Source organism: Bos grunniens, chromosome 3 (assembly GCF_055505025.1).
Source record: "Bos grunniens cultivar Pamir isolate PY7600 chromosome 3, Bosgru_T2T1.0, whole genome shotgun sequence".
In the NCBI taxonomy this organism is placed as follows: Eukaryota; Metazoa; Chordata; class Mammalia; order Artiodactyla; family Bovidae; genus Bos; species Bos grunniens.
The window spans coordinates 66,981,824-67,000,259 of NC_141167.1; the positions used below are offsets into that span (position 1 = coordinate 66,981,824).

General features: G+C 39.6%; 1 protein-coding gene across 10 annotated transcripts in view; it reads right to left on the minus strand.

Annotated features, from left to right (window-relative positions):
• Nucleotides 1-2,501: 2,501 nt before the first annotated feature.
• Nucleotides 2,502-18,436, minus strand: part of LOC147375761 (guanylate-binding protein 2-like) — a 167,821-nt gene continuing 151,886 nt past the window's right edge. For 6 of the 10 annotated variants that reach the window (XM_086391001.1, XM_086390999.1, XM_086390996.1 and 3 more), the window contains 4 exons: nt 9,284-9,496; nt 7,668-7,770; nt 7,155-7,348; nt 2,502-3,575 (listed from right to left, as the gene is read on the minus strand). In XM_086391001.1, the coding sequence (XP_086247127.1) occupies nt 3,390-3,575; nt 7,155-7,348; nt 7,668-7,770; nt 9,284-9,496 (696 nt within the window). In that variant the 3' untranslated portion in view covers nt 2,502-3,389. Of the gene's footprint in view, nt 3,576-4,810; nt 5,668-7,154; nt 7,349-7,667; nt 7,771-9,283; nt 9,497-18,436 lie in introns of those variants that run through there. The other 4 variants (XR_015160418.1, XM_086391004.1, XM_086391003.1 and 1 more) reach the window with 4 other exon arrangements.

Genomic DNA, 18,436 nt, shown 5'->3' on the forward strand with positions numbered 1-18,436 from the left:
GGCATGAGTCTGAGTGAACTCCAGGGGTTGGTGGTGGACAGGGAGGCCTGGCATGCTGTGATTCATGGGGTCCCAAAGAATCGGACACGGCTGAGTGACTGAACTGAACTGACCAAATCCTAAGGGCATATATGTGTCTTTGCAGACCTTGTTTTCTTGGGAGCAGAATAAAAGCACTGTTGTTGTTGTTATTCAGTCACTAAGTCATGTCCAGTACTCCTGCCTGGAGAACTCCATGGACAGAGGAGTGTGGCAGGCTACAGTCCATAGGGTCTCAAAGAGTTGGATTTTCTATTTGCATTTCTAATGAGTTCTGACAATTCATCTGTAACACTAAAGAATTTCCTTAATAAATACATTCTGTGAGGACTGTGTAATACCCAGTCAACAGGCAAGAGACTCTCATGAGCACACCATACACAAGTCTAAGGGGAAGGGGAAAGAGATGTAGTGATGTCCAGAGAAGCTCACTCTTCCTGTTCTAAGTACTGTGTGAAAAAATGGTTGCCTTGCTGTCTTCCTCCAGAATTGTTCAACAAGTACTTGTGTAGAACTTTGATTCCATCAGTAATTTAACAAATATTTATTAATTATAAAGTCTGGAAGAGGCCTGGAGCCTTAAAATGTGTGTAACTTTATTCCAACAGACGACCACTTGGGACTAAACATCAGAGCAGTGCAGATTCCTTTCTCTCTGCTTTAACAGTGCTTTCCCTCACTCCTGACCCCTTCCTTTCTCTAAGTCACGATCACTTCATGGCACAAATGCGTGTGCCTGTTTCTTGTTTGCATTACTTGTCATGTGTGTCAGGAAGATTTGATGGGGAAACAGAACTCCTCACTGCCCCCTCACCCCCTTTACCAGACCATCCAGACATCCAGTGTTCAGGATATTCCTCTGATGACACCAGAGGGTCTTTGGGGATTGGACCAGCTGAAGGACTTATTTCAGAGACTTTGGTCAGAGAAGTGGCAATTGAGCATTAACCCTGAACCCTTCAGAAAGCAGAGTCATCCTACAGACTCTGTAGTTTGTCAGCATGTGGGTGGCATGTTCAGTGAGAAATGGATCCTCCTCACATCAAAAGCACAGTTTTATTTCAATAGACATTCCTTGAACTGGTAACAGTTATGGTGACAATATGACTTTTGCCAATTACTGGATCTTTTTTTTTGTTTTGCTATTTTAAACAATATCATTGTTCTGTGAGCCAAATGTGGTGGCTTCATTGCTGGGCAAGTCTCCTGGGAGAGAAACTGGAGGAACTCAGAGCACATGGGTTGTGCAGTCTGTCCCAGAGAAAAGTGGCAGGTTCAGATGGGTGTGTATGTACTTTCTGCCTGAATTCTTTCAGTACCAGTTCCTAAAATTGTGCCCTTTATTTTGAGAACCCTAAAAAGCAATTAATGTAGTAAGGAAGTGGCAATTTGGGCCCCTAATGGGTGGAAGTTTATGTATTTATTCATGTGTATTGTTTGAACACCTGAAGTCTCAGTGGTGGTCTTTGTGGTGGGAGCTAAGTATACAGTGAAAATCATCTAGTAGACAGGATCATGAGGTGGTTGCTGCTAAGTCGCTTCAGTCGTGTCCGACTCTTGTGACCCATAGACGGCAGCCCACGAGGCTCCCCGGTGCCTGGGATTCTCCAGGCAAGAACACTGGAGTGGGTTGCCATTTCCTTCTCCAGTGCATGAAAGTGAAAAGTGAAAGTGAATCGCTCAGTCGTGTCTGACTCTTAGCGACTCCATGGACTGCGGCCCACCAGGATCCTCCATCCATGAGATTTTCCAGGCAAGAGTGCTGGAGTGGGGTGCCATTACCTTCTCTGCATGAGGTGGTAGAGGAGATAAAATGTAAACAAGTCATTTCAATGTCAAAATTATATAAAAATCCTGTGCTCTGAGTGAAACATGGTACAATGGGGGCGCAGAGAAGGGACACCATGCCCAGTTCATTTTAAGCACAAGGTCTAGCATTAGACAGCTGAGAAGAATTCTTAAATGTTGTGTTGAAATTGAAGAAAACCTCTTCTTTGAACACACTGTCTTCATAAGGTGTAGCAGGAATTTGGAGGTCATAACATTCCAGCAGACTTTACACCTAAAAATCACTTAGGGACTAGAAGTTCAAAGCCTTAATGACAGCAACAGTATGATACACATCTGGTGCTTTCTGCTTCCTGCTCTAATAAGTAGATTCCTCCTGCGGAGTTGACTTTTTATTTCTCACAGTATTCAACACTTGCATCTTGTCATAAGAACTATTCCATCCCATGTATTATTATTTCTTATTTAATGTTAATAATTCTATTTATGTGTGAATAGGTGATAAATCATACAAAATATAAAGCCCACAGAAGAATATGTCAGGTATTTTTTGTCTCAAATATGCAGGTCCATTCCTATTTTGCTCATGGATACCAGTTTCTTTCATGTTTCCAGAGATAGAAGATAATATATTCATATATTGATTATGTTTTAAATCAGTAATGCAATTTACACACTTTCTGCATCTTTATTTATTTATTTATTTATGATACATCTTGGAGATTTTCTCACATTACCACAAATACAGCTTCCTTTTTACTTTAGTGATATAGAGCATTCCTGTGTAATTGTGTCTCAGCATTTACCTCACTAGTATGTGATAGGGGGACTTTAAAGATGTTTCCAGTCTTTTGGAATTATAACAATCCTTCAATGAATGTACCACCATTCATTCCATATTCAGCTTGGGTACATAAATGTTTAAGATAAGTCCTTAAGTGAGAACTTGCTGGATCAGCAGTGTTTGCATTTAAATTTTGGTATACATCTGTATCAATCTGCACTCCTCCTAGCAAATATCAGGCTGCCAATTTCCTGTAACCCTTGCCAGGCCAGTGTCCTGTCAAAACTATACTTCTTGGCCCACTGAGAGGTGACACAGTTATCTCCTAATTATACTTTGCATACCTTTTATAATCAGCAAAGGTAAACATTTTAATTATCTTCTTATATGTTTACCCATTTAAAAAATGTGGTTGTTGCCCTTTCCTTGCTGATTTATGTGGGGTTGTTAGATCGAGTCTAAAGAAACTCTCTCCATATCTATATCATAGGTGACTGTCCCTTCTCTTTATGCTTTGCTGAAAACTTTGCTATGAATCAATCATTATCTTTTAACTCATTTTCCATTTCTTTAAATCAACCAAGTCAATCAAAATTATTTAGATATTTAGATATCAGGCCCTGATTCTTTGGTAATAATTTCTTATTTTTAAACTTTTCTTGACTGAAACTACTGTGACATATACTTCAAAGATGAGCCACCCTTACATGAAGTTTTTTTTCATGTACTTAACAGGAGTTGTCAGCTCATTTAACAACTCACCTGAGATCCATCATATCTATACACGCATAAAAAATTTGAATAGTGAGAATGCTAACATAAGGCCAAATGCTGTCAGAATTTTTAAAATTTCAAAGTGCCTTTCATTTTTAGTTCTTTTGATTTCCTTTTGTAGTTGAAGTATCTCAATATGTAATTCACTGGCTTTCCTTTCAAATCCTTCAGTAAGCATTTCTTTTTGCATCTGTAAAAAGAAGACAGTGCCCTGTTGAAAATATCAAAACATCAGAGTTTTATATCTAATAACTACAGGAGCTCAGCACCTGTGTCTATTTCTATATGGCCTTAGATGCTTTTTGATGAGTTTGTCCAATATTTCTAAATGTTTGGATGTGGGTGGGTAGAGAGAATATTTAGAGTTTACAGCTTCCCAGGATTTACCTAAATCAGTGACCCCAACCTTTTAGGCACCAGGAACCAATTTCATGGAAGACAATTTTTCTACAGACCAGAGTAGGGGGGAATGGTTTCAGGATGATTCAAGCATATTGTATCTATGTGCACCTTATTCCTATTATTATTACATCATGATATATAATGGAATAATTACACAACTCACTATAAAGCAGAATCAGAGGGAGCCCCGAGTTTGTTTTCCTGCAACCAGATGGTTGCATCTGAGGGGATGGGAGACAGTGATGTCTGAAATGTGTTGCTTATATCCAGTCTACTAGGCAATATAATTTCAGTTGCTGTTACTGCAAAAAACCCTGCTTAGTGAAGACAGGATGATGAAATGGAAGCAGGCTTTTCAGTGCTTTTGTGGCAACCTCAGGATATTTCACTTTGCCATTAATCTGGAAAGTATTTGACATTTGAAGCTATCTCAAACATACTTTTAAGGCCACTGTCGTTTGGGATTTCATGCAAATTCATCCTGTTCTACAATGGATAAAGTTGATTCATTTGGTTATTCACAAATGCGTTTCGGATTCTTTCCTTTCCGGTTTAGGAGTCTTTTGTGTTTGGGAAGTGATGTTCAAACTGTTTGGAAAGCCGAGATAGGTGTTCACACACCGGTTGGGAGAAAGAGGCCCTGGCTCATTCTTTTTCAAAATCTCTGCTAATGTTTGAAACATGCCAAAAATCCCAGTGTTCACCCATCATCTGCATACTTACAGTTTGCCTTTGAATGCAGCCACTTTATCTGCTGACTTGAACACAGTTGTCATTCTCCCATGAAGTTGACAGATTTTGTTGAATATGTCACACAAGTAAGCAAGTTTGGGTCACAACCCATTCTGTGTCACTGAAATGTGCCGCCAGTGCTGTCTTTCTAAAAGGAATCTCTGGAGTGGCTCTCTTAACTCAAAAACTCTGGCCCAGGACCTACGTTTAGAAAGCTATCCCACTTTTGTGTATAAGAGATGTGTGTGCTCTACATCTGTTTCCTCACAGAGCTAGGCAAACAGACATGAGTTAAGGGCAGATATTTTAATGTGGTTGACAATTTTAATCACATCGTGCAAAATGTTGTTACATTCAGGTGACATTTTTCATCTAGCCAGCATTTCTCTAAGGATAACACAGTGCGTAGACTCACATTCAGAAGTGAGCTCTTTGACCTGAATAGTGAATCGAGAAAGCCATTCAGTCATGGCAGCCACTCCATCCATGCACATACCAACACAGATGCCCAATTCAGGTGTCCTGATGTGTAATCATTCAAAGACTTGAATAGTTCTGTGGTTGTGGTGGTGGTTGGCAACAAAACTGCACATAACATATCCGCATGCACATCCTCTCATCCTCTGAAAAATAGATTCCTCAAAAACAAGACTGTTGCTTTGTTGTCAACATTCATAGACTTGTCAACCTGGATTGCATACCACCGTGACTCATTAACCTCTAACAATTATGCCTCAATGCCCTCTGCTATTTCATCACTTCGTCTAGTTATAGTGCTAGCCGAAAGAAGAACACGTACCACCTTCTGAACTGCAGCCTCTCCTGAAAGTTCCTGACAAATGTCCTTGGTAGTTAGCAGGATCAACTATTCACCAGCTCTTCTTAGCTCTAGCGTGTGGTTAGCCACTAAGAATGATGCTTTCAGTGCAGACACGTTTGATGAAGTGGTAGCCTTCAATAACTGCTTCTGTTCTTCTTGTTCACATTTTTTTTCTTTTGAAAAACTACAAAAGCTTGTCCTTCAATGCAGAGGGCTTGGTTTCTATGTGGGGAATCAGTTTTGAAGCTTTCATGGCTTCAATGTGTACCTGGTCCCTACATCTTATGCAGAGTGGGTTGGAGAATCTGAACCACCTATTGCAATGAACCTGTAATTTAAGTAGGACTTCTGGTAATTTCTTTTAAATGCAACTTTCATTTTGTTGGCAGTCTTAGTGTCTTCTGGGGTCTCATCACTGGGTCTTTCCCCCTTTTCAAAGAAGCTGTCCAGTGACATTTTTTTTTTAACTTATTTTGGCTAGGCTTAGCTTGTGAGCTCACCAAAACTGTGATTGAGACAAGTGAGCAGTGTGGAAAAGAGGTGGGGACAGAAGTGGTAAATAAAATAATCAGTGGGCAATATATGGCCTAAAATAAGTGTTGGATTCTTATTTGAAACCTGCCACCAGATGCACAATTGAAGTACATCAACTCTTGCCAGTATAGAACCTGCCACTAGATGCAGCTTAATTAATTGTCACTTGCCACTCACTGATAGGGTTTTGATATGAGTCTGCCAGCAATTGATTTATGATGGCTTTGTGCAGTCAAACCTCTCTGCTAATGGTAATCTGAATTTGCAGTCACTCCCCTGCATCACTGCCTCAGCTCCAGCTCAGATCATCAGGCATTAGATTCTCATAAGGAACACACAACCTAGACCCCCTGCATGCACAGTTCACGGTAGGGTTCAGGCTCCTCTGAGAATCTAATGCCGCCACTGATCTGACAGGAGACAGAGTTCAGGCGGTAATGTGAGTGATGGGGAGTGGCTGTAAATACAGATGAGGCTTTGCTCACTTGCTTGCTCACCACTCACCTCCTGCTGTGTAGCCTTGTTGCTAATAGGCCACATCTGCTGCCAGTCTGTGCCTGTGGGCTGCCAACCCAAGCTCTGCACCATCTCCCTGGGTAGGGAGGATCTGTTCCTCAGTCAGGCCTTAAAGCTATACCAGTGATGTGTTTCAGCCCTAAGAATGCACTCTGGGAGGGAATGTAGGTGAATTCTGAATATTTCTCAGTTCCCCTGAGATAAAATGGCCACACTCATGTCACAAATAATGAGATCTGCTGACCCTCTTTAGGACACTGACTATCAAACTCCAGGTTTGAACAAAGAATATATTTACTCTAGGTGTGTAAAATGAATCAGGCAGATCTGGAAATAAATGTAGCAAATTTTAGAGCTTTCAGCATCCCATATATCATACCAGGCACAATCTGATACCTTCAAGAGCAGATGGAACTATTCCAGGTCTCTGATGGTTGTACCAAAAATTCTAATGACTCTAACACTGAAGTCCTATTCATGTTGGGGCAAATATGACACTGTAATCACCACAAACAGCAGTTCAGGAGCCTGGACCATGTTATTTTCCCTTCCAGACCCTAACAGTACAGAAAGTGCTGAGTCTTACAGAGGTGAGTCTTACAGAGGTGAGGCTTCAGCACAATCCACATCTCTTTGATATTTACATTAAACATATGTCTTTGGATTTCTGTCTGGGATCTGACTATAGGTCATATTTCTGTCCCTTTATTATAGAGAAACTAGCATTTTGCCTATCAGACTCTGCCCATGCCCATCTAGACTTACCTTCAGCTTGTGTGCCAGCACTGCTTCCTGCTCTCTTAGAAGGTTTTCTCTTTCCATCATCAACTTCTCTTTCAACTGGGCTACATTTTCCTTACAGCTTCTCTCTTGGGCCTCCATTTTTTGCTTCTCATCATTCAGTTCCTGTGTTAGCAGATCCTGTTTCATCTCTGCTTCTTGTCTCTTTGTACATTCCTCTGTTTCACAAGAGTTTTAAATAAATAACAGTTATGCTGAGCTAAACCTTCCTGAGCTCAAAGACTAAAATGATATTAAATTGGTGGGAAGGAGTCTGACTGTTCCTGCTACCACATTAGACAACCTGCTTCAGCATATGAGGTAGAAGACCTGATTGGATGTACATAAAACCCAAACTCCCCTGGTTATTTCCACATGTAGCAGAGAGGTTCCACAGAAGAAGAGGAAGCTCTGGTTCCAGGAAGAGTTTGCTCCCACACCTGCCAAAGGGCAGCACAGGAACCACCTTCCCCTCTGAGAGCCCAGTCCTCCCTGTACCTGCCATGGCCTTGTCCCCATCAGTGAGGGCCTGGTCTGCCTTCAGGATGGCTTTCTCTACTCCTGCCTGCGACTGCAGGAAGCTTTGGAGGACCTGGTTTGCCTGAGAAAACAACAAGAAGCAAAGACTCATCAGGCAGCAAAGACTAGAGTCTTGCTGTGGAAATTATTGTTCAGTAAACCTACAGACTGTGTCCCTATATGTTCTTCATCCTTCTTGGGGCCCCACAGTGGTTAAAGATCCTGTAATTCTGTGCAATTGTACAGACACCAATCCTCGACTGCTTGCAGCTGTAGTCTCTGCACATTGTTTTTCTTCTAATGCTCATCTACTCTTTCTTTATTGGATACCATTTACTGACACTCCAACTTGTGGCCTTTACCTCCTCTTCCAGGAAGCATTCTTAAGCTTTATTCTGAGTTCTGAATGGCTTCCAGGAACAAAACAGCTGCCCTGTAAGCACTACTACTTGACAGTTGTGTGATCTTGGGCAACTTAGTACATCCTCTCCATGTCATATTTCTCAACTTTATAATAAAGAAGATAGCAGTATCTAATTTATATTATTCTGAGGACTAAATTGATAATCCAACCAAATCACCTAAGGTACAGTTGATGTAGTGAGTGCTTAACATACATCAGCCATCGTCATCATCACTACCACCATCACTATCACTCATCCCTATCAATGTATATAATAACCATTGTCCCACCATATCCATTGACTATTTACATGTCCTTCTCAGGTAAAACCATAAGCTTCTTGAAAATAGCAGCTTTTCTTTAATTTTCCCTATTCTTTGCAGAAAGCCCTTTTGAGGGAAATTTCTTTTTAAAATTTTGTTATTTTATTTTTATGCAATTTTTAAAGGTTACACTGCATTTAAGGTTACTACAAAATATTGGCTATATTCCCTATACTTTGCAATACATCTTTGTAGCCTGTCTTACACCCAACCATTTGTACCTCACACCCTCCCTCCTGTATTGCTCCCACTCCACATTAGTAACAAATAATTTGTCCTCTATGTCTGTGAATCTTCTTCTTTGTTATGTTTACTAGTTTGCTGTAGCTTTGGATGTCAAGTATAAGTGATATCATCAGTATTTGTCCTTCCCTGTTTAAGTTATTTCTCTTAGTATAAGTCAATCCATGTTGCCACACATGGCAAAATTTCATCCTTTTATTTTTTTAATAACTGAGTAAGTAGCATTCATATATATGCACACTCCACATCTTCTTTATCCATTCATCTGTTGATGGATATTTAGGTTGCTTCCATATCTTGGCTATTGTAAATAATGCTGCTATGAACTTTGGAATGCGGGTATCTATTTGAATTGGTGTTTTGCAAAACCTAGTACATTGTTTGAATAAAAGGAATAGTCTCTTTCATCTAGATCCTTGATAATAAGTCCTGTCTTTGGGTAGAAATATTTCTGGTTTGTTGAAGAGTAGCTAACATGCTGTAGATATAAAAGCTGAAAATGTGAAGATATTGCCATGCTCTCCTTTCTCTACAAAAGTTGTGCTATGGTCTTAGAATTTCAAAAGAACCAACAAAAACCCTTGGATTCAAATCTGTTGTTCTTTCCCAGTCCCCTTACTCCTCACCTTAACTCCTTTCCTGGGAATGAGTTTATAGTTCTCTTCAAACTTGTTCCTTGCTTCTAAGTAGCAATGATGTCCTCCAGGGACAAAGAAAGTTCCCTCTGAAATACTCGTCATTAAGGGCTCTGAAAGCTTTTTAAGCTCAGCCTGACAATATCTGACAGATGCTTCTTCATTTTGCAACAAGAAATCATCTTTCTTTTTCTTGATCATGATCTGTTGGAAAAACAAGGAGAAATGCAATAGAAAGGAGCTGTTAGAAGAAAACATCCAACTGTGATCCTCTTGAAGGAAGCAATGGGACAACATCGGCACACATGAGACACAGAATAATAGATATAGAGTCAGGAGACTAGCTTTAGTCCCAGGTATGACCAACTCTGTGTGACTTATAGGAAGTCCCTTAACTTTCTTGTCTCTGTGTCAGCATCTGTGAAATGGTGGGTTGGCAGATGTGAATTTCATTGTTCCTTTAACAGTAGTAGGATTAATAGTGATAAATCCATCAACAATGAAAAATAGCAAGTTCAATATGATTTGAAGTAGGCTTTCTTATGCATACTAGGTGCTTTAAATAAAATATACACATAGCAAATCAACTGCCTAACATAGTGAGTGAAGTATACACTGAACAGAGTTTTGAACTTTTTCTGAATTCTTGTTTCATTGAGGGTTTGATTGTGTGAAAATATAGGAACAGAAATTTTGTACTTGTGCTTATAAATTACAGTTGGGCTGGTTTTCCTCTAAGAGATTTTTGTAACTTGTAGGATGGACAAAGTTAGACAGAAAGACAAGGTTTCAGTGATGGTGCTAATGGTAAGTAGAATTATGAACTCTAAGAATTCTCTCCCTTGGTGTTCACACTGCATAGTCCCTGGACCTATGAGCATGATGAATGTTGATCCTGTGTTTAGATTATGTCTTATGGCACAGGCTACTTTAAGAAAGTGAGATTACCCAAGTGGGCATTACATAATCACACAAGCCCTTTCCATGCAGTCTTCTCTAGTTGGTGGCAGAAGAGGTAATTGGAGTGATTAGAAACAAAAGCAGAATACAATGCACCATTGCTGGCTTGAAGATGAAGGGGGGTTCCGCAGAGCCCATATGAGTTCTGATGAAAAATATATTCATATATTTACATATGGGTAGGACACTCTGGCTTATACATGATTTAAATTAAACTTTATGCTAAATACAATAACCTGTTTTGTGGCCTATCAAACATGTACATCTGCTCTAACCATTAAAAAAGAATGCATTTAAAAATCAAAATGGAAGGGGCAGTCCTAAGATGGCAGAGAAATAGGATGGGGAGACCACTTTCTCCCCCCCACAAATTCATCAAAAGAACATTTAAACACCGAGTAAAATCCACAAAACAACTTCTGAATGCCAGCAGAGGACATCAGGCACCCAGAAAAGCAGCCCATTGTCTTTGAAAGGAGGTAGGAAAAAATATAAAAGACAAAAAATAGAGACAAATAGGTAGGGATGCAGCTCCATTCTGGGAAGGGAGTCTTAAAAAGAGAGAAGTTTCCAAACACCAGGAAACACTCTCACTGCCAAGTCTGTGGCAAGCCTTGGAAGCACAGAGGGCAACATAACAGGGAGGAAAAAAAATAATAATTAAAACCCATAGATTATGAGCCCAACGGTAACTCCCCCAGCGGAGAAGCAGCTCAGACACCTGTACCCACCACTAGCAAGTGGGGGCTGGGCAGGGAGGCTTGGGCTGCATGGCTTAGAGTAAGGACAGGGCCTGAATGCCCCAAGGGCACTCTGAGAGAACTAAGTTGGGCTAGCAAATCAGACTGTGGGATAGCTACCATGCGCAAAGCCAGCCCTAACCTAAGACACCACCAGGCCTGCGCATAGAATAAAGGACTGAACAGAGATAGCCGGCTGCAGACCATGCCCCTCCAGTGACAGGCAGCCAGAGTCAGAAAGGGGGCAATCGCAGCCCCAGAGAGACATTATCTACCAAACTGCAAGCAGGCTTCTTTGCTAACTAAGACTTCTTGGGGTTCTGGACAGTCAACATCTGACTGAGAAGGTGCGCTGGTTGTACACCCAGAAAACTGAGTGGCAGGGACAGGGGAGGCAATAAGTCGCAGCAATTGCGCTCACCAAACATCTCATTACCTGAGCTACTCGGACCTGGGAAGGGCACAAAATGCAGGCCCAACTGAGTCTGCACCTCTGAGGACAACCCGAGTGCCTGAACCTGAGCGGCTTAGACCTGGGAGGTGCATGAAGCCCAGGGCCAGCCTTGGATGGTTCCTGGAGGAGCAACATAGAGCCTGAGCAATGTGGACAGGAAGGGCACATGCGCTGTGAGTTGGGGCAGGCCCAGTGTGGCTGAGGCACTGAGAGCACAAGCCAGTGTTATTTGTTTGTAGTGTCCCTCCCTCCCCACAGTGTGACTGACAAGTGATCCTAAAAGAAAGTGTCCACCACCGTCACCTTTGTGTCAGGGCAGAAATCAGACACTGAAGAGACCAGCAAACAGAAGAAGCTAAAACAGAGGGAACCGCCTTGGAAGTGACAGGTGCAATAGATTAAAACCCTGTAGTTAGTACCAACTACATGGGAAGGGGCCTATAGATGTTGAGAAATACAAGTCAGACCAAGGAACTATCCGAAAATGAGCTGACCCCACAATACCCACAATACCACCAGAGAAAGTCCTAGATATATTTTTACAATCATTCTTTTATTATTTTTCTTTTTAATTATTTTTCAATTTTTACATCCTCTATTACTCCTTTAATTTTCACTTTTATAACCTACTAGTACTTTGCAAAAAAAAAAAACAACCCTGTTTTTTAAAAGCAAACTTCATATATATATATATTTTAATAATTTTTGTGGCTTTGTTTTCTTTTTTTTCTTTTCTTTTTTCTCTTTCTTTTTTTTTTTTTTTTCTTCTTTTCTTTAATATTGTACTTTTTAAATTCCAAGCTCTACTCTAGATTTTTAGTCTTTGCCTTTTGGTATTTGTTATCAATTTTGTTCCTTTAAGAACCCAATCTTCAGTACACATTTTTACTTGGGAGCAAGACTACTGGCTTGACTGCTCTCTCCCTCTTTGGACTCTCCTTTTTCTCCACCAGGTCGCCTCTGTCTTCTCCCTATCCCCTCTCTTCTCTACGCAACTCTGTGAATCTCTGTGTGTTCTAGACAGTGAAGAACACTTAGGGAACTGATTACTGGCTGGATCTGTCTCTCTCCTTTTCATTCCCTGCTTTTATCCTCCTGGCCACCTCTGTCTCCTTCCTCCCTCTTCTCTTCTCTGTATAACTCCATGAACATCTCTGAGTGGTCCAGTTGGGGAGTGCACATAAGAAAGTGATTACTGGCTAGCTTGCTCTCTCCCCTATTGATTATACCTCATCTCATTCGTGTCACCTCTAACTCCCTCTTCCCTCTTCTCTTCTCCATGTAACTCTGTGACTCTCTCTGGGTGTCCCTCACTGTGGAGAAACTTTTCATCATTAACCTAGATGTTTTATCAATGGTGCAGTATAGAAGGAGAAGTCTTGAGACTACTGTAAAAATAAGAATGAAAACCAGAAGTAGGAGGCTTAAGTCCAAACCCTGATTACACCAGAGAACTCCGGACCCAGGGAACTTTAATCGACAGGAGCTCATCAGATGCCTCCATACCTACACTGAAACCAAGCACCACCCAAGGGCCAATAAGTTCCAGAGCAAGACATACTATGCAAATTCTCCAGCAACACAGGAACGCAGCCCTGAGCTTCAATATACAGGCTGCCCAAAGTTACTCCAAACCCATTGACATCTCATAATTCATTACTAAACACTTAATTGCACTCCCGAGAGAAGAAATCCAGCTCCACCCACCAGAACACTGACAAAAGCTTCCCTAACCAAGAAACCTTGACAAGCCACCTGTACAACCCCACTCACAGTGAGGAAACTCCACAATAAAGAGAACTCCACAAACTGCCAGAATACAGAAAGGCCATCCCAAACTCAGCAATATAAACAAGATGAAGAGACAGAAAAATACCCAGTAGGTAAAGGAACAGGATAAATTGCCCTCCAAACCAAACAAAAGAGGAAGAGATAGGGAATCTACCTGATAAAGAATTCTGAATAATGGTAGTGAAAATGATCTAAAATCTTGAAATCAAAATGGAATCACAGATAAATAGCCTGGAGACAAAGATTGAGAAGATGCAAGAAAGGTTTAACAAGGACCTAAAAGAAATTTAAAAAGAGTCATTATATACTGAATAACGCAATAAATGAGATCAAAAACACTCTGGACGCAACAAATAGTAGAATAACAGAGGCAGAAGATAGGGTTAGTGAAGTAGAAGATAGAATGGTAGAAATAAATGAATCAGAGAGGAAAAAAGAAAAACAAATTAAAAGAAATGAGGACAATCTCAGGGACCTCCAGGACAGTGTTAAATGCCCCAACATTTGAATCATAGGAGTCCCAGAAGAAGAAGACAAAAAGAAAGACCATGAGAAAATACTTGAGGAGATAATCATTGAAAACTTCCCTAAAATGGGGAAGGAAATAATCACCCAAGTCCAGGAAACCCAGAGAGTCCCAAACAAGATAAACCCAAGGCAAAACACCCCAAGACACATATTAATCAAATTAACAAAGATCAAACACAAAGAACAAATATTAAAAGCAGCAAGGGAAAAACAACAAATAACACACAAGGGGATTCCCATGAGGATAACAGCTGATCTTTCAATCTGAAACTCTTCAGGCCAGGAAGGAATTGCAAGACATACTTAAAGTGATGAAAGAAAATAACCTACAGCCCAGATTACTGTATCCAGCAAGGATCTCATTCAAATATGAAGGAGAAATCAGAAGCTTTACAGGCAAGCAAAAGCTGAGAGAATTCAGCACCATCAAACCAGCTCTCCAACAAATGCTAAAGGATATCTTCTAGACAGGAAACACAAAAAGGGTGTATAAACTCGAATCCAAAACAATAAAGTAAATGGCAACGGGATCATACTTATCAATAATTACCTTAAACATAAATGGGTTTAATGCCCAAACCAAAAGACAAAGACTGGCCGAATGGATACAAAAACAAGACCCCTATATATGTTGTCTACAAGAGACCCACCCCAAAACAGGGGACACATAGGGACTGAAAGTGAAGGGCTGGAAAAAGATTTTCCATGCAAATAGAGACCAAAAGAAAGCAGGAGTAGCAATACTCATATCAGATAAAATAGACTTTAAAACAAAGGCTGTGAAAAGAAACAAAGAAGGACACTACATAATGACCTAGGGATGAAACCAAGAAGAAGATATAATGATTATAAATATATATATATTTATATATGACCCAACATAGGAGCACTGCAATATGTAAGACAAATGCTAACAAGTATGAAAGGGGAAATTAACAATAACACAATAATAGTGGGAGACTTTAATACCCCACTCACACCTATGGATAGATCAACTAAACAGAAAATTAACAAGGAAACACAAACTTTAAACGATACAATAGACCAGTTAGACCTAATCGATATCTATAGGACATTCCATCCCCAAACAATGAATTTCAACATTTTCTCAAGCTCACACGGAACCTTCTCCAGGATAGATCACATCCTGGGCCATAAAAATAGCCTTGGTAAATTCAAAAACACTAAAATCATTCCAAGCATCTTTTCTGACCACAATGCAGTTAGATCTCAATTACAGGAGAAAAAAACTATTAAAAATTCCAACATATGGAGGCTGAAAAACACACTGCTGAATAATCAACAAATCAGAGAAGAAATCAAAATATGCATAGAAATGAATGAAAATGAAAACACAACAACCCAAAACCTGTGGGACACTGTAAAAGCAGTGTTAAAGGGAAAGTTCATAGCAATACAGGCATACCTCAAGAAACAAGCAAAAAGTCAAATAAATAACCTAACTGTACACCTAAAGCAACTAGAAAAGGAAGAAATGAAGAACCCCAGGGTTAGTAGAAGAAAAGAAATCTTAAAAATTCGGGCAGAAATAAATGCAAAAGAAACAAAAGAGATCATAGCAAAAATCAACAAAACCAAAAGCTGGTTCTTTGAAAGGATAAATAAAATTGAGAAACCATTAGCCAGACTCATCAAGAAACAAAGGGAGAAAAAGCAAATCAATAAAATGAGAAATGAAAATGGAGAGATCACAACAGACAACACAGAAATACAAAGGATCATAAGAGACTACTTTCAGCAATTATATGCCAATAAAATGGACAACGTGGAAGAAATGGACAAATTCTTAGAAAAGTACAACTTTCCAAAACTCGACCAGGAAGAAATAGAAAATCTTAACAGACCCATCAGAAGCACGGAAATTGAAACTGTAACCAGAAATCTTCCAGCAAACAAAAGCCCAGGTCCAGACAGCTTCACAGCTGAATTCTACCAAAAATTTAGAGAAGAGCTAACACCTATCCTACTCAAACTCTTCCAGAAAATTGCAGAGGAAGGTAAACTTTCAAACTCATTCTACGAGGTCACCATCACCCTAATACCAAAACCTGACAAAGATGCCACAAAAAAAGAAAACTACAGGCCAATATCAATGATAAACATAGATGCAAAAAATCCTTAACAAAATTCTAGCAATCAGAATCCAACAACACATTAAAAAGATCATATACCATGACCAAGTGGGCTTTATCCGAGGGATGCAAGGATTCTTTATTATCTGCAAATCAATCAATATAATACACCACATTAACAAATTGAAAAATAAAAGCCATATGATTATCTCAATAGATGTAGATAAAGCCATTGACAAAAGTCAACATCCATTTATGATAAAAACTCTCCAGAAAGCAGGAATAGAAGGAACATACCTCAACATAATAAAAGCTATATATGACAAACTCACAGCAAACATTATCCTCAATGGTGAAAAATTGAAAGCATTTCCCCTAAAGTCAGGAACAAGACAAAGGTGCCCACTCTCACCACTACTATTCAACGTAGTTTTGGAAGTTTTGGCCACAGCAATCAGAGCAGAAAAAGAAATAAAAGGAATCCACACTGGAAAAGAAGAAGTAAAACTCTCACTGTTTGCATGTGACACGATACTCTACATAGAAAACCCTAAAGATTCCACCAGAAAATTACTAGAGCTAGTCAATGAATATAGTAAAGTTTCAGGATATAAAATTAACATGCAGAAACCCCTTGCATTCCTATACACTATAATAATGAAAAAATAGAGAAATTAAGGAAACAATTCCATTCACCATTGCAATGAAAAGAATAAAATACTTAGGAATGTATCTACCTAAAGATACTAAAGACCTATATATAGAAAACTATAAAACACTGGTGAAAGAAATCAAAGAGGACACTAATAGATGGAGAAATATACCATGTTCATGGATCGGAAGAATCAATATAGTGAAAATGAGTATACTACCCAGAGCAATCTATAGATTCAATGCAATCCCTATCAAGCTACCAATGGTATTTTTCACAGAGCTAGAACAAATAATTTCACAATTTGTATGGAAATACAGAAAACCTTGAATAGCCAAAGCAATCTTGAGAAAGAAGAATGGAACTGGAGAAATCAACCTGCCTGACTTCAGGATCTACTACAAAGCCACAGTCATCAAGACAGTATGGTACTGGCACAAGACAGAAATATAGATCAATGGAACAAAATAGAAAGCCCAGAGATAAATCCACACACCTATGGACACCTTATCTTTGACAAAGGAGGCAAGAATATACAATGGAGAAAAGACAATCTCTTTAACAAGTGGTGCTGGGAAAACTGGTCAACCACTTGTAAAAGAATGAAACTAGAACACTTTCTAACACCATACACAAAAATAAACTCAAAATGGATTAAAGATCTAAATGTAAGACCAGAAACTATAAAACTCCTAAAGGAAAAGATAGGCAAAACACTCTGACATAAATCACAGCAGGATCCTCTATGACCCACCTCCCAGAATATTGGAAATAAAAGCAAAAATAAACAAATGGGACCTAATTAAACTTAAAAGCTTCTGCACAGCAAAGGAAACTATAAGCAAGGTGAAAAGAGAGCCTTCAGAATGGGAGAAAATAACAGCAACTGAAGCAACTGACAAAGAACTAATCTCAAAAATATACAAGCAGCACCTGCAGCTCAATTCTAGAAAAATAAACGACTCAATTAAAAAATGGGCCAAAGAACCAACAGACATTTCTCCAAAGAAGACATACAGATGGCTAACAAACACATGAAAAGATGCTCAACATTACTCATTAGCAGAGAAATGCAAATCAAAACCACAATGAGGTACCATTTCATGCCAGTCAGAATGGCTGAGATCCAAAAGTCTACAAGCAATAAATGCTGGAGAGGGTGTGGAGAAAAGGGAACCCTGTTACACTGTTGGTGGGAATGCAAACTAGTACAGCCACTATGGAGAACAGTGTGGAGATTCCTTAAAAAACTGGAAATAGAACTGCCATACAACCCAGCAATCCCACTGCTGGGCATACACACTGAGGAAACCAGAATTGAAAGAGACACGTGTATCCCAATGTTCATCGCAGCACTGTTTATAATAGCCAGGACATGGAAGCAACCTAGATGTCCATCAGCAGATGAATGGATAAGAAAGCTGTGGTACATATACACAATGGAGTATTACTCAGCCATTAAAAAGAATACATTTGAATCAGTTCTAATGAGGTGGATGAAACTGGAGCCTATTATACAGAGTGAATATGTAAAATTTTTCTTTCCAGAAAGAAAAATACCAATACAGTATACTAATGCATATATATGGAATTTAGAAAGATGGTAACTATAACCCTGTAAGCGAGACAGCAAAAGAGACACAGATGTAGAGAACAGTCTTTTGGACTCTGTGGGAGAGGGAGAGGGTGGGATGATTTGAGAGAATGACATTGAAACATGTATAATATCATATATGAAACGAATCGCCAGTCCAGGTACCATGCATGATACTGGATGCTTGGGGCTGGTGCACTGGGACGACCCAGAGGGATGGTACAGAGAGGGAGGAGGCAGGAGGCTTCGGGATGGGGAACATGTATATACCTGTGGCAAATTCATGTTGATGTATGGCAAAACCAATACAGTATTGTAAAGTAATTAACCTC